General features: G+C 35.8%; 1 protein-coding gene across 5 annotated transcripts in view; it reads right to left on the bottom strand.

Moving 5' to 3' along the window:
- itga11b (integrin, alpha 11b) overlaps positions 1 to 15,308 on the bottom strand; it is a 62,299-nt gene that overhangs the window by 45,434 nt on the left and 1,557 nt on the right. For 4 of the 5 annotated variants that reach the window (XR_014202964.1, XR_014202965.1, XM_082160643.1 and 1 more), the window contains exon 2: positions 8,578 to 8,689. Coding sequence is in view for 3 of the 5 variants with exons in the window: in XM_082160643.1 (XP_082016769.1) it covers positions 8,578 to 8,689 (112 nt within the window). In the remaining 2 variants the exon portion in view is untranslated. Of the gene's footprint in view, positions 1 to 187; positions 635 to 8,577; positions 8,690 to 15,308 lie in introns of those variants that run through there. The other variant, XM_082160645.1, reaches the window with a different exon arrangement.

The raw sequence follows: 15,308 nt of genomic DNA, 5'->3' as shown, positions 1-15,308 counted from the left end.
CCAAGTTTCGTACCATTACGATAAAGTAAAAAATTCTAAAACTGCAAAACGACCGAAGAGCACCAGAGGGTATGCTTACACAGCATGCTTTATCTGATCATGTTTAATTGTTTGATGTATTCTGTAGTCATGCATCATGCTTAATTAAAATGCATTAAATTATAAAACTAAGCCTTTTGACAACCACCTTGAAAACCACCAAAAATACAATATCAACCTTAGCAATGCATAGCAACACCCTAGCATCATGGAGATCAGTTTTGCACTCCAGCAAAAGTATAACGGTAGCAGATCAGTCCAAACAATCATTTTATGAGAAACACAAACAGGATCACAAGTTCAACATTCCAGCAGCGTTCCAGTCGAAGTCATTCACTCCCTGATGGGAAGAAAACTCTACATGAGCCCAGCAGCAAAGAATCGCTAAGCAGATTTTTCCAGCTTCTGAGGTATACGTTTGAGACGGAGCCAATACCAGAAACCATGAGCAAAACTCAGTAATGCTGTTCACTTCGAGATCAAGACGTTAAGAACTACGACAACAAAACCACATCCCACAGTTTGGCCTGTGAGATCCATCCATGTTAATGTTTACATTCCTCTTCTCCCACTGCGACCTGCACAAAAACACTGCTGTCGGTCAATCCGCAGTCTTGTCATACCCCCCCCCCCCCCCCCCAACATAAACTAGTCTGAGGTGGTTTGTTGGTGGTTATTTCAATAAACCAACTAAACCAATAAATACCAGCAAACTAAGATGGTGGTTTAGTCTTTTCAGAAGGGAAATTATTTTACGGCATGCCATGGTAAATAATTATGGTAATCTTTCAGTAATATGCTATAAAGTACCATAGTAGGGGTTGTTTTTGTTTTCAGACACATGATGGATTGCATTTGTTTTGTGTTTTGGGATATATGCAGCACTCTCACTTCCCACAATGCACAGCTCTCTGAACATCAGTCATTATTGGAATGCACTGTTACTCTTTGGCACCCGTAGTGAAGGTTTAGTCTATCCTGAGGCAAAGTTATTTGAAGAACGTCTGGTTAAACCCCGTCTTTTTTTTTTTTTCCAGGCCATCCGATGCTAATACAACACATGCCGGGGTTTTCAGAATAAATTGGAGATCAACATCTGAAAAGATGATGGTTCATCTTTCTCAGCCTAAACAACCGATGAGTATTCAAGCAAACACTTAAATAAGTAGTTTTGGCATTTATATGTCAGACTAGCTTCTCTGCGAATCCGTAGTTTGAATGAGCTATTTTCATTTCATTTTTCATTTCATTTATTAAGCACTTTTACACAACTGACCATTGAACAAAGTGCTGTACAATATCAAAAGCACATAAAGACTATGCATAAACACACAACACCAAAACCACAGTTAAAAACAGCGAAATAAACCCCTCAGTTTTAATAGCCTATAACAACTACTATACCCCATTAAATGCTAATGCGAGGAGGTATTCCTTAAGCTTGTCTTTAAAAACACTTAGTGTGGGTGCACAATCTGAGAGAAAGGGGTTGATCATTCCAGAGTTTTGGAGCTATCGCTACTAAAGCTCGATCTCCACTTCTCCGTTTTGTTCTAGGAGTCGTTAAAATCAGCTGGTCAGCTGACCTTAAAGGGATACTCCACTTTTCCAAAAAAAGTGTATCCCTTTAAACACCGTTTTGGTTCATATTTCTTAATCAGACTTACCAAATACAATGGAGCCATGCCATGCAATGATTTATAAACCTTATTCTGTAATCGATCGGTAGCCACTTTAAAAAACTCAAAACTGGAGTAATATGGTCACTGTCAAAAGCCTCGCAGCAGCATTTTGGACCATTTTCTATTTGGATATAGAATTTCTTATCTAGTTTGGTGGTTTGTTTGGGTTTTCCACTTAACAATGCCATTATAGAGTCTGATATTTCATCCTATAATCATGTTTTTGGTTAGCAGCAAACCATATGATTGCATTATGGTGGAGAAACAGTGAAAACGCTTCTATTCTCTCTGATTAGCTTTCATAGCACATTCAACTTAAGTTTGCACTAAACAAACATTGTCATTTCAAGTTAAAAATCACACATGCAGTATATAAAACCCAAACGCCATTAAGGTTGATTGATAAACTACAACTTTACAACAGTTCACTAAACAGTTGTGATTAAAACATCACACTGTACTTTAAAGTAAGTCATTCCCTTCTTTTCTTTTCTTTTCTTTTCAGCACAAACACACTTCCTTTATATGCAAATGAAGCTTATTATAGAACACAGCTTGTTCACAAAAGTTTGGCCTGTTTGCATTTAGATTTATGCATTTTATCCAAAGTAACTTGCATTGCATTTAAAGTTCATGCATTTACTGAAAAGCAAACCGTGTTTGGTTTAAAAGAGCCGTTAGTATTATATATATATATACACTCTACTAAAACAGCCAATTGTATTTGCACCCCCCCCTAATTTGCATAATTTATCTTTTGAATTGTGCACTAAAAACATTGCAGACAGCATATGAAGACTAACAGCAGGTGCAGTTCATTATGAGTGTATTTTCCCCTCAGGCTCAATCGTGCCTGACTCAAATCCGTTTAGGCGTTTGAAGTCTGAACCACAAAAACGGTGTAAAATCTGTGGTTTTTACAAACACAATGGTCTGAGATTTCATTTTCGAAATGCATCACAGTTTGAAAAGTACAATCAAATTAAGTATTAGTTGCAATATCCCGGATTTCTGTCAGGACCAGTATCGTCAAATACGTTTGGCAATTGCATACAGTTATGATTGGTGGTCTGGTTCTGGGCAAGAACTCCCTGCATGAATAAGAGCAAAGAGAGCAGCAATAACCCCCCTTAGGGGAAACAGAACAGAACCAACATGAATGAATTGCAGATATCATTAATTCAAGATTTTAAAGTACAACATAATGCAAGAATTTATTCTGATTCAAGGGGAGCCAGAATGCCAAATCCTGACTGAAGAGAGGAGGAGCTGGGGAGGGAGGAGGGTAATCCGCTCCTGAGAAACACGATAGCTGCTGATAATACTGAGCTTATATGTATATTGTGATAGACGTCATATTCCTATTTCCTATAGGTAGACGTGGATCAGCTGAGAGTCACTGAAGCGAGCTTGACTAACGTGACCTGCCAGAACTGACGCTATACGCTTAATATTGACTGTCTGAACAAATGGATCCAATGTCAGCACTTGCACAGTGGTCGAGCAGACAGTCAGTCCTACATACTGGATATGAAGGAACATTGCGTTCCTCCAGGAGCTGTCATAGTTGTACTTCACGTCACTTCAGATAAAAAGCACATGCTAATGACATTATCTAGAAACCCGGCTGCTCTGAAACACACACAGATGTTGTTCATAATCTGAACAGCATTGAATAGTTCTGCAACGAATTTCAGATGCTGTAAGTTTTCAATTTTTAGATGCACATAGTTTTCAAGAACTAAAAGTATTTATCCTCCTGGGACCCGGGAATAGACTTTAGTCCACTGTAGTGGACATTATATTTGAGTGAGTTTCTCTGACATCATACATGTCACATGTCACAGCCTGGGTGTCCTGTGAAGAGCACATTCAGGACCTTTCAGAGACACCAAATGTTTGGAGGTTTCACCATGAAAACAACTTCTCCTTGGTCTTTAAAAATGTCTGACATTAATTTAGTGATCAAATGTAAGAAATATGATAGTATATTGTAATTATAATTTAAATCTGACTACTTTTCAAATTGTATTTCATAATCCAACATCTCAGGGAAACGTTATGGGGTTTCAAATAAAAAAATTACATTGATTTCATACATGTGTCCACTGTAGAGACATCAGGACTTACATCATGTTTATCAGGCATTATGTGAGACACAACAAGAGAATATGGAAATAAATTATACATCAATATTCCTATGAAATATTAGATATTATTATTAAAATGTTGCCAATTATTACTCCAATTATTACACTTCTTTTTTCATTAAATGTTGCTCCAAGAACACATTAATGTGCGCATTAGATACATGCATTGCATTAAATGGAAATATTAATTTATGGCCATTTTACCCACATATTGCATGAAGTAAAATGGTGTATCAATTCATTCCATTATATCTTTCATAACATAGTTGAGAATCATCTTTATAAAAATTTTGGTTAAAAAAAAATCCTGAAACCCCAAAATGTATTGGTGATTGAAAAAAAAAATCCCATTGTTTTTGCCTATACATATAATTTCATGTCATTTTATTTTTTAAACAACTGAGTCCTGGTGTCACTACAGAGGACATAGCGTAACATACGAAGAAAATATTATTTTTCAAAAATGTTTTTTTTTTACCATTTGTTTCTTATGCTCTAAACAATATGATGACATGAAAAAAAACTAAATTCCAAAAACTTTCTGGGTCTCACCCATTAGTAAGATGAAGCAAAACAGTCCTTTGACTTCATTTAAGTGACATTCTACAAAAATTGAACAACAACATTCCTCTCGGTTCCTGCTGGGTAAATCAGATTCCAGGAGGAAAAGCGCGCCACACGTGTTTGTCCTGATGCACAGGAGGAGGCTTGGGAATTACAAGCCACAAAACACATATTTGCCAGCGCTCGTAGACGGGTCGGGACAAGTGCAAATACTTTCCACTTATTTACCTGTGCACATCAAAGGCCCCCAGATTTCCCAATGCTGGGGGACCACGAGTTATTCACCAGTGATGACGAACCCCGGGATTAAAAACAGGAAGCTGACGTCCGGATTTGGAGGTTTTGGGACAGTGGGAGTTTGGTTTATGGTGTGTATTGTTTTGTGTGTCTGGGCTTTTACGAGTCTGAGACAATACCCTGTTTTAAAGGCTGTAAACTGTGACCATGTAGTGGTTTAGGACTAATTGATTAGTTTTAACATAGTCGGCTGGGTTACAGTGACGCCATTAGCATTCTGCATGGATTAGCATGCTGCACTTTTACTTGGCTTTATGATTAACATTGTGGTCTACCTAAAGCTGCTATATTTTCACACATAATTTACAATGTTCAGTCACTATTAGTCATTTTTTGTTTGGCTTTCTAAAGTGTGAAACATCGGCCGCCTCGAAATCGCATACTCTCTTGAATTGACACTTATTTTGAATAAATAATTCGCGATCATTTAAAAAAGCATGTTCTATATACACTGAAAAAAATGATTCGTTGAAATTAATTAAAAAAATGTATTGTAAGTGGTTGCATTCAATTGATTTGACCTACATTTAAACAAATGCATTAAGTTGAACTTAATCAATTTTAGTTCAACTTAATGCATGTGTTTAAATGTATGTAAAATCAACTAAATGCAACCACTTACGATAATTTTTTTTTACTAATTTCAACTACCGGTAATAATGTTTTTCAGTGTAGCATGAATGTAATGTGGATGAATTTCAGTTGTCTCGGTGACTCTTTCAAAGCATTTATCTGTCAACTTCTGACTCAACCAATGATGTGAGTCGGGTGGGATTATTGTTTATCTGACCAATGACAAATAAGGTGGAAAAATATTTAAAAATAAAAATAAATTACCCACTTTTTTGGGTGCAAAATAAGCACATTTTATATTTGGGATTAAGAAATATTATTGATCAAATATCTACAAAAGCCTTTGTCAAAGAAAAGTAAAAATTATTAACTTTTGCAGTGGATCATATTTTTATGTTGGAAAATAACGTTTTTTTTTTTTTTTAATACTATAAAAATACCAGTTTATTTTTACTATCGTGGAAAAAATGTCCACCTATTTTAACTTAAAATCTTAAATTCAGTTGCTGCCTTAAATTTAAGTATAATCAAATTGGCATTACAAGTCATTTCAACTTAAATTATATTAATCTGAATTAATCTTGAATCTAATGCAACATAAAAAGTAAAAATTTGCATAAATTATTTGGACGAGTTAAAGAAATGTAAAAACATGCAACGTTGGGTAAGTTACTATAAAAAAGTAATTAATTTCGAGCTGCTAATTACATCTTCAACAGTGTAATTACTGCACTGTCAAAATATCGCATTAGCTAATGCTAATTACTTTCAAAATCCCTAAAACATCGACCCGTTAGAAATGAAACTGCACTTTTTCAAGTCTTTCAAATGAATAATATAAAATTGCATAAATTATTCTTGAACCGACCAAAGTATTTAAAGGGAGAAATTGACATTAATAACATTTTAACATTAGCCGTTGAATTTTTATGTTAATTGCAGATTATAGAATTGTTCTGTATAGTCTATACAGCATTTAATTCAATTACATCAGAAGTAACTGTAATTAAATTACAGAAAAATTAAGGGTAACACTTTATAATAACTGCTTGCTATTAATCATTAATTAAGTAAATAGTTAATTAATCATTTTTAAAGCATTAATAGACATTAATAAGCAGTTTTTAAATAGCTTTATTCTTGATTTATAAGCATATATATAATGTGTTTAATAATTGTATTTTCATACTTTATTAATGATCATTATATGATATGTAAGCCTTGTAAAGCTTTAACAAAGGAGATTTAAAGGCTCAGTTTTCTTCTAAACAGAAAAAGTAAACAAAAACAACACCGTGATACAGAACATACACATAGATGTATGAATGTACATTTAAATAATGTTTAATAATTTACTTATGAACCACTGACAGCTATTCAAATTATTAAACGCATTATAGTTCACAGTTCCTGCCTCAAGTGGAGGAGTTGAAGTATCTTGGGGTTTTGTTCACGAGTGAGGGAAGGATGGAACGGGAGATTGACAGACGGATCGGTGCAGCTTCTGCAGTAATGCGGTCCCTGTACCGGTCTGTCGTGGTGAAGAAGGAGCTGAGCCGTAAGGCGAAGCTCTCGATTTACTGGTCAATCTACGTTCCTACTCTCACCTATGGTCATGAGCTTTGGGTTATGACCGAAAGGACAAGATCCCGGATACAGGCGGCCGAGATGAGCTTTCTCCACAGGGTGGCTGGGCGATCCCTTAGAGATAGGGTGAGAAGCTCGGTCACTCGGGAGGAGCTCAGAGTAGAGCCGCTGCTCCTCCACATCGAGAGGGGCCAGCTGAGGTGGCTCGGGCATCTTTTCCGGATGCCTCCTGGACGCCTTCCCGGGAAGGTGTTCCGGGCATGTCCCACCGGGAGGAGACCCCGGGGAAGACCTAGGACACGCTGGAGGGACTATGTCTCCCTGCTGGCCTGGGAACGCCTCGGGGTCCCCCCGGAAGAGCTGGAGGAAGTGTCTAGGGAGAGGGAAGTCTGGGCATCCCTGCTTAGACTGCTGCCCCCGCGACCCGGCCCCGGATAAGCGGAAGAAGATGGATGGATGGATGGATGGCATTATAGATATGCTTATAAATCAAGATTAAAGCATTTATGGCTGTATTTATAAACTGCTTATTGCTGCATAATGCTTTATGAATGATTAATTAACTGTTTACTAATGCTTAACTAATGATTAATAGCGTGCAGTTATTATAAAGTGTTGCCAAATTAAGAGTAAACCCTTATACTTTACTTTTTAAAGGGAAAAGTCAATAATTACTTAGTAACACTGAAAATATGTTGCCATGATCAACATGATCATGTAATTATGTTTGCAAAATTAGCACTATACAATGTGCATTATTGCATCTGTAAACATACTTGACTCTCTAAGAATTTAAATTCATAATACGCGAATTTCCAAGAAAAAAAATTCCTCAATTATGATCTGCAATGACTCACTTGCTACCAGATGCATAAACTTCTGTCGTTATTTTTCATTGTGAACGGTTTTGTTTATTGCCTCTTTCATTTCCCATGAATCCTTGCAGAAATCAGCGTCTGAATAACGTGGCGTCAGGAGAAGCACAGTGTGATTTACTCCAGCGAGAGTGATCCATCTCACCACTGGGACAGTTTCAGGGTCGACTCTGAGACTGTGTGTGTGTGCCAGCAGACAGCGGCGCGTGATGTGTGTCTGTGCGCGCGATTGCATTTCACAACAGTATTTCATCATGGAAAAAAAATAAATCATGGATGGAAGTATTCATGAAGAATATGATTGCTGAAGTTCTGCATTTCTAAAAAAAAACAAAAAAACATCTTGATTGTTTCTTATAGACAGGAACTGAGTGCAACAGTCCGGAAACGTATTTTTAACCCTAACTTATAAAAAGACAACCTTACTGTGAGCTACGAGGTCGTTAATCGAAGGTATTTGCTTTTGTTGAAGATGTCATTCGCATTATTTCAACTTAGTTTTTAAAATAATCGTTTAACAGCAGAAAAACTACATTACCCATGATGCTGTACCGAACATTCCACCAATCAGAGAGTTGAAAGATCTAGTTAGCTCCGCCCCCTTCCATGAGGCGCTGTGAATGTCAGTGTTCCTACACCCTCTAAATACTTATAAAACATTATAAGCGTGTTTGCAATGCTTCATGGGAATGTTTTCTCAGGCCTATATGAAACTCAAACTGAGAATATAAATTCAAGGTTGCAATCAGATACTGGTTTTCTCTTTGCTCTGTATGGACTGGCTGACAGAAGACATTTCTACAGTCTTACCATTTCTGCCCACCGGCCTCGTGTTGTTGAACCGTATATCCAAACTGAGCCTCTTTCGAACCCTTGATGATTTTTGCATGTCTTGTGTCAATATTAAAGCAAGTCCGTGGCCCTGAAATACACAAACACAGCTTTTTGATTGGATTCATTTCATGTTGAATACTTCATTTGCAGACCATTCCATAGATTATTAGAAGCGACTTGAGAGATAATTCATATCTTGAGCGCAAATGATTCTTTAAGTTAAAAACTTAAAGACTTTATGCTTAAAACAAGAGCAAATATCCTCCATCTGGTGAAGAAAAATAAACTTGTTTTCAAGTATGAATCAAGTATATTTTCCTGGTATTGGCAAGACTTTTTTCTTCTTCTTCATGTTTTAAATTTTAATGCATTTTATGTCATTTTGCTTCTCCAGTTAATGCATATTGATTTAAGATGCTTAGATATTTAGATATAGATACACTTTTTTTTGCAGTGTAGTGTAATTTTTGGCATAAATCAAATTAAGATTAAGTCACTGATAAAGGGTCTATATGTTACAATACGCCTAAGGAACGCTTTTAAACATTTTTTTTAAGAGGCACAATTGATCTCACATGGTGCACAAAGATGATAAAGAGCCAATAAGAGCACATGAAAGATAATGAAAGATAATGGCTAAACGAGGGATTATCTGTCCTGTGATGGTCTATTCCCATTCCCTCGGGATCTGGATTGGACAGTGAAGTGCCTCTGGATTTCATTTAAATGTTTATCGGGGAAGGTCACTTGAATGTAGTGATATCACATCGCCTTTCAAGTTTAATTTCCTGGGGAAACGTTTCTCCTTATGCAGAAAACAAAAAAAAGAGAAAATGGGTCAGTCACATTTCCTCTTTTTCTCGGCAGGATGAAAAGTCCTATAAAGAAAGAGATCCAGGATGAAAAGTCATCAGCCTGTTGTGAAGTCGACACATCATGGAAATATATTTCTCATATTCACAATCTTTGTGTTTTGGAGACTGTCGCTCTGTATGTTCTGGGTTAAAGACACTTTGAGGGTTTAGAGAAGAACTGTGAACCTCTAAAGCATAATTTTAGAGAGAATACAATTGATCTAAGCCAATCAAATTGTAGCTATTTGTAGTTCTAGTTGGTCTATAATATGTGACCCTGGATCACGTCACCAGTCTCGAGTCGCACGGGTTTATGAGTGGCAATAGCCAACAATACATTGTATGGGTCAAAATTATCAATTTTTAATTTATGCCAAAAATCATAAGGATATTAAGTAAAGATCATGTTCCATGAAGATATTTTGTACATTTCCTACTGTAAATGTATCAAAGTTATATTTGTGAGTGGATGCCGCAACATCAAGGACTTCATTTGAACAACTTTAAAGGCGATTTTCTTAATATTTACATTTGTTTGCATCCTCAGATTCCAGGGTGACCCTGGACCACAAAACCAGTCATAAGGGTATTTTTTTGTTTGTAGAAATGTTCTCAGCTAATGGATGTGAATGACATTTGCTCATGAGTTCTTTGTTCTGGCACGGTGTGTTTAGAGCCAACTGAGCAATTAAATGCATGTGACCTAGGATGACATCATGATGGAAGGCATCACATGGTCACACATAATCCCAAACCCTGTGATGTCAAAGACAGCAGATCAGTCGGCGAGAGAGTACATTATGTTTGTTGGTTGGTGTCACGAAGATACTCAGTGACCATAGAGCAGTGGTTCTCAAAGTGTGGGGCGCGCCCCACTGGTGGGGAATAGAGAATGACAGGTGGGGCGCGCCAAACGGGAGGAAATTTTCCTTTTTATGCCTTTATATCTTTATCCAGACATCCCAACTGTCCCGGAAGTTCCGGGAGTCTCCCACATATTGATAGCGTCTCCTTGACGCCCGCAAATGAGATCCAATCTCCCGGAATCGCGCACTAGAGAGTGACTGCGCGCGCATGTGTGTTTGTGTGTTTGTGTGACTATAAAGGCATATTAATATTAGCGGAACAAACTTTGTGTAAATAAATGTGTAGCTATATCTATGTTTCGTGCCGATGGGTAGCAGGCTAGTGTGGGCAATAAATAAATTGTGCAATGCAAAACAGGCTCATTTTAGCCACTAATGCAGGGATAAATAGACCTGTCTTGCCAAATGGATTTATCTTCTTTTCTTTTTTAACAGATTGCAAAGTGGCACTTTTATTGCTTTTCTATTTTTGAACTTGATACAAATTTTGACACAGCTGCACTTTTATTTTCTCTATTTTTGAATTTCATGCAAATTTTGACACAACTGCACTTTTATTTTCTCTATTTTTGAATTTCGTGCAAATTATGACACAGCTGCACTTTTATTTTCTCTATTTTTGAATTTCATGCAAATTATGACACAGCTGCACTTTTATTTTCTCTATTTTTGAATTTCATGCAAATTATGGCACAGCTGCACTTTTATTTTATTTATTTTTGAACTTGCTGTTATTTGATGCAGATAGTTAGTTTGTATTTAGATATAACTTGTAACTATACTGATACTACTTGTTAATTCAATAAATTTGAAATTTTTATTTCTTTAGCATGTTGGGGTGATGGGGGCAGGTGGGGCTTGAAAATTCCCCCTTGTCCAAAGTGGGGAATTACCGAAAAAGTTTGAGAACCACTGCCATAGAGAGACTATGGGACATGTTCCCTCGTATCATGAGTGCACATACACATAGCATACATTTACATTGATTTTTAGGATGCTGGAAAGACATAAAAGGGTTGGGTGCAATATACAGTACTGTGCAACTGTTATACATAATGCAACATAATATATATAAGATATTTATATCTTTTGTTGTAGTGTGTCAGAAGGAAATATCAGTTTTCTTCAAGCGTCTCGGAGACGTTCCCGCAGTTCTTCTGGATTTAGTTTGTCTCAGATTCTTCTGTTTCTTCATGTAATCACAGACGGACTCGATGATGGTGGGATCAGATCATACCGGCTGTTGTCAGACTCCTTGTGCATACACAAATCTCACTGGATTATTACAATTAATGGCAAAAAGAATGTTTGGAAATGGGGGGTATTCGGGGGTATTAACATGCCTAAGAATATTGAACAGTACTTTATGTAGGAATATTGTGTGTAAAAATACAAGACTAAATGTTGTGTAAATGTTATGCTAGACTTGCCTATAGCTTGGTTTGTTCCGTAGGCGAGGCCACGACGCTAAGATGGCCGGAGTACCGCCACTGTTTGGCTCAACTGTTGGTACGAACGTGTTTCCTGAACTGGTTTATTTTATTTTTTCATTTATTTTTGGTTTGTTTCGACACCGTGGGATTTTTCAACTTCAATTTTTCTACTATTTTTCTACGGATTCCTGCTTGTTCTGGTCACCTGATTGCCTCTAACCGTAAGGATCATCCACAACAGTTGGATTCAGTGGTAATTTAGTATTTAATTATTCTAGCATTTATTATTATTTTAAATTAGCTTTTAAAACTTGAACTAAAATTACAGTGAAAACTGAAAATAATTGTAATTTTGTCGTGTGATTCAAAGTCCCCCTGTGGTGGAAATCCAGCTTTTAATGTTGTTTATGTGGTGTGTTTAATATGCTTTAAGACAAACCATGTGTAAATTCATAAGTCGACAGCATTGCTGAGTATTTCCTCCTTAAAACTGCAGTGAACCAAAGACAGTCTCAAACACACGCTTTGAAATCGCTGGTGTTTCTGACGTCACAAACTACCTTGTAACCAATCAGATCAACGTGTGATCGTCAACCAGTGGATCTCTGAGCTGAGTGAGTGAGTGGAGGCGGGGCTCATTTGCATATTCATAGAACCGCGCATACTTAATGAGGCAAGGGTGTCGAGTTACATTCAAGACATTTTAAGGCATGAAGACTTTTTTTTCAAGGAAAAACTTTTGAATTTACAATAACAATTCATAACTTCATAGGCATTTTTGTTAATTTTGGTGGCATTTCCGACAAGGCACAACGCTATTTTATGCCAACGGCAGATTCTCTTGCTTGTTAAGCTTAATGGAGGGTTATTGCCTAAGTTAGGCTGGCTCTATGTAGATATTTTAATCGTGGTTTAATCTGACAGCAATGACAAACAACACCAAAGCTTAGGGTAAAAACTATTGTTTCCTGATTGTCACCAGTGAATGCAGATCAGAGAGACGTGAATCAATGAGAATTGATGCCATGCACTAAACAAACCTAAAACCTAAAATAAAAAATGTCTTGCAAATAGGGCACTTATTTGAGCATCACCTGGGGTCTATCTGTGCATCTGCCTGTTCATTTTATTAGTAATTTTAGTACTTATTTCATTTTAAATAGTTTTTTTAACAGTAACAAAAACCCATAACACTTCTTTAATAATCCATCTCGGGAAATATGAGCCAATCGCTCCTTGTTATTGCGAAACCAGCCGAGACCTGTGACTAAAATAGTCCCTTTACAATACTAATGACTCTAACGAATGTTATGTGCTCAGATGCTCTGGATTCTTGAGAGGATCTGGTGACATTAGAGTCATTTATCATGTGTGATTCATATGTTTTAATCCAAACAGTAGCTCTCAGATCATCTCAGGGCTGCTTTATTACCCAAATAATATGTTAATCTGTCTAAAAACTTAGTGAGCAACCTTATTGCATTCTATATATATATATATATATATAGTACAGGCCAAAAGTTTGGACACATTACAATTTTTTATGTTTTTGAAAGAAGTTTCTTCTGCTCATCAAGCCTGCATTTATTTGATCAAAAATACAGAAAAAAAATGTAATATTGTGATACATTATTACAATTTAAAATAATTGGTTTTCAATTTATTATACTTTAAATTATCATTTATTTCTGTGATGCAAAGCTGAATATTCAGGATCATTACTCCAGTCTATCACATGATCCTTTAGAAATCATTCTAATATGATGATTCATTATCAAAGTTGGAAACAGTTCTGCTGCTTAATATTTTTTCATAACCTGTGATACTTTTTTAGGATACTTTGAAGAATAAAAAAAATAAAATAAAAAAATAAAGAAAATGTTTTAAAAATAGAAATCTTTTGTAACAACAATATCCACGACTGGTCAGTAATTTGGGGTCAGTCATTTTTTTCTTTTTTTGAAATAAATCAATACTTTTATTCAGCAAGGATGTGTTACATTGATAAAAAGTGATAGTAAAGAAGATTTATATTATTAGAAATTATTATTTTTTTTAAATAAATGCAGTTCTTTTTAACCTTTTATTCATCAAATATATTAGTCAGCAGAACTGTTATTAAGACTCATAATAAATCTGAATATTTAGTAATGAGTAATGTGTTGAAAATTCAGCTTTGTATCACAGAAATAAATTATAATGTAAAGTATAATAGATTGAAAACCAATTATTTTAAATTGTAATAATATTTCACAATATTATATTTTTTTTTCTGTATTTTTGATCAAATAAATGCAGGCTTGATGAGCAGAAGAAACTTCTTTCAAAAACATTAAAAACAGTAATGTGTCCAAACTTTTGGCCTGTACTGTATATATATTATTTATTTATTTTTTATTTATAAATCGATTGAGACAAAAATATCCAGTCGGGTCGCCAGAATTGGATTTATTTACCGCAGTGCCTTCAGACCGGCTCTGGCTCAGATGAGAAATGAATCCATGACCCACACTTTGGGCCAGAAATGAACCGAACCAGACATTACACTCACATGGCAAGTGAGTAAGATTCCAGGATGGTAAAGTCTTCACAAAAGGATTCTGGGAAAGCGCTCTTATTTCTGAGTTATTGAACAAGTGGCTCTTCTGACTCATCCAAGTCTCTAGATATGGCTCATATCCCTCATTCAGTGCTTCCCCACCTGTTGTACTGTCCAACAGGTGAACATCATCCTATGTCTGATCGCTTAATAAAGAAACAGAACTTCTCCATAACAAGACACTATTTTGAGATCCACACTGCAAAAAAAAAAAAGGAAGTAGTATTTTGTCTGGTTTTCCAGTACAAATATCTAAACATGCTTAAATCAAGATACATTTACTGGAGAAGCAAAATGACTGAAGTCATGTTTACTGAAAAAATTGAATAAAATTAAGTGAGTTTTTGCTTAAAACATGAAAAAATATCCCAGTGAAGAAAAAAGTCTTCTTTTCCCTTTGAGTAAAGTGTATTTTTCTGACCCCAATGGCAGATATTTTTCTTATTTTATGAATAAACTCACTTACTTTTGAGTGTTTTCAGAAAATAGGACTTAATAACTTTTAGACACATTTAGCATCTCAAGTAAATGTATCATGATTTGAGAATATTTAGATATTTGTGCTAAAAAAACGTAAAAAATACCAAGTAAAAAAAAAAATTGTCCTTTTTTTACACATTTTTTACAAAAGTCTACAACATTTTTTTTTTCATTTTTTTTTTTTCAGTGCAATCACTAAAGAGAGCATAATTAGGTATGTATCCCAAATTTAAATATTGGAAAAGCCGTATCTGAGAGTTTTGATCCAGCTAAAAGTAGGTTGTAATCTGTCAGACGTACGGATGTTTTTGTACTCGCGTATCAGAACTCCCGCCAGAACTCCGGCCCTAGACACTTCCTGTGTCATCATCAGCCAATCAAAGCGCTCTCCAGGAGCTTCACCATGGCGACGAAAACAACGAGAAACATCACCGCAAGTATTCGAATTGAATTATGTTATTGATTCAATTTTAAT

This window comes from Leuciscus leuciscus (assembly GCF_965113295.1).
Source record: "Leuciscus leuciscus genome assembly, chromosome: 25".
Taxonomy (NCBI): Eukaryota; Metazoa; Chordata; class Actinopteri; order Cypriniformes; family Leuciscidae; genus Leuciscus; species Leuciscus leuciscus.
Note: the sequence above shows the minus strand (reverse complement) of the source record. Positions and strands in the feature narration are given on the sequence as shown.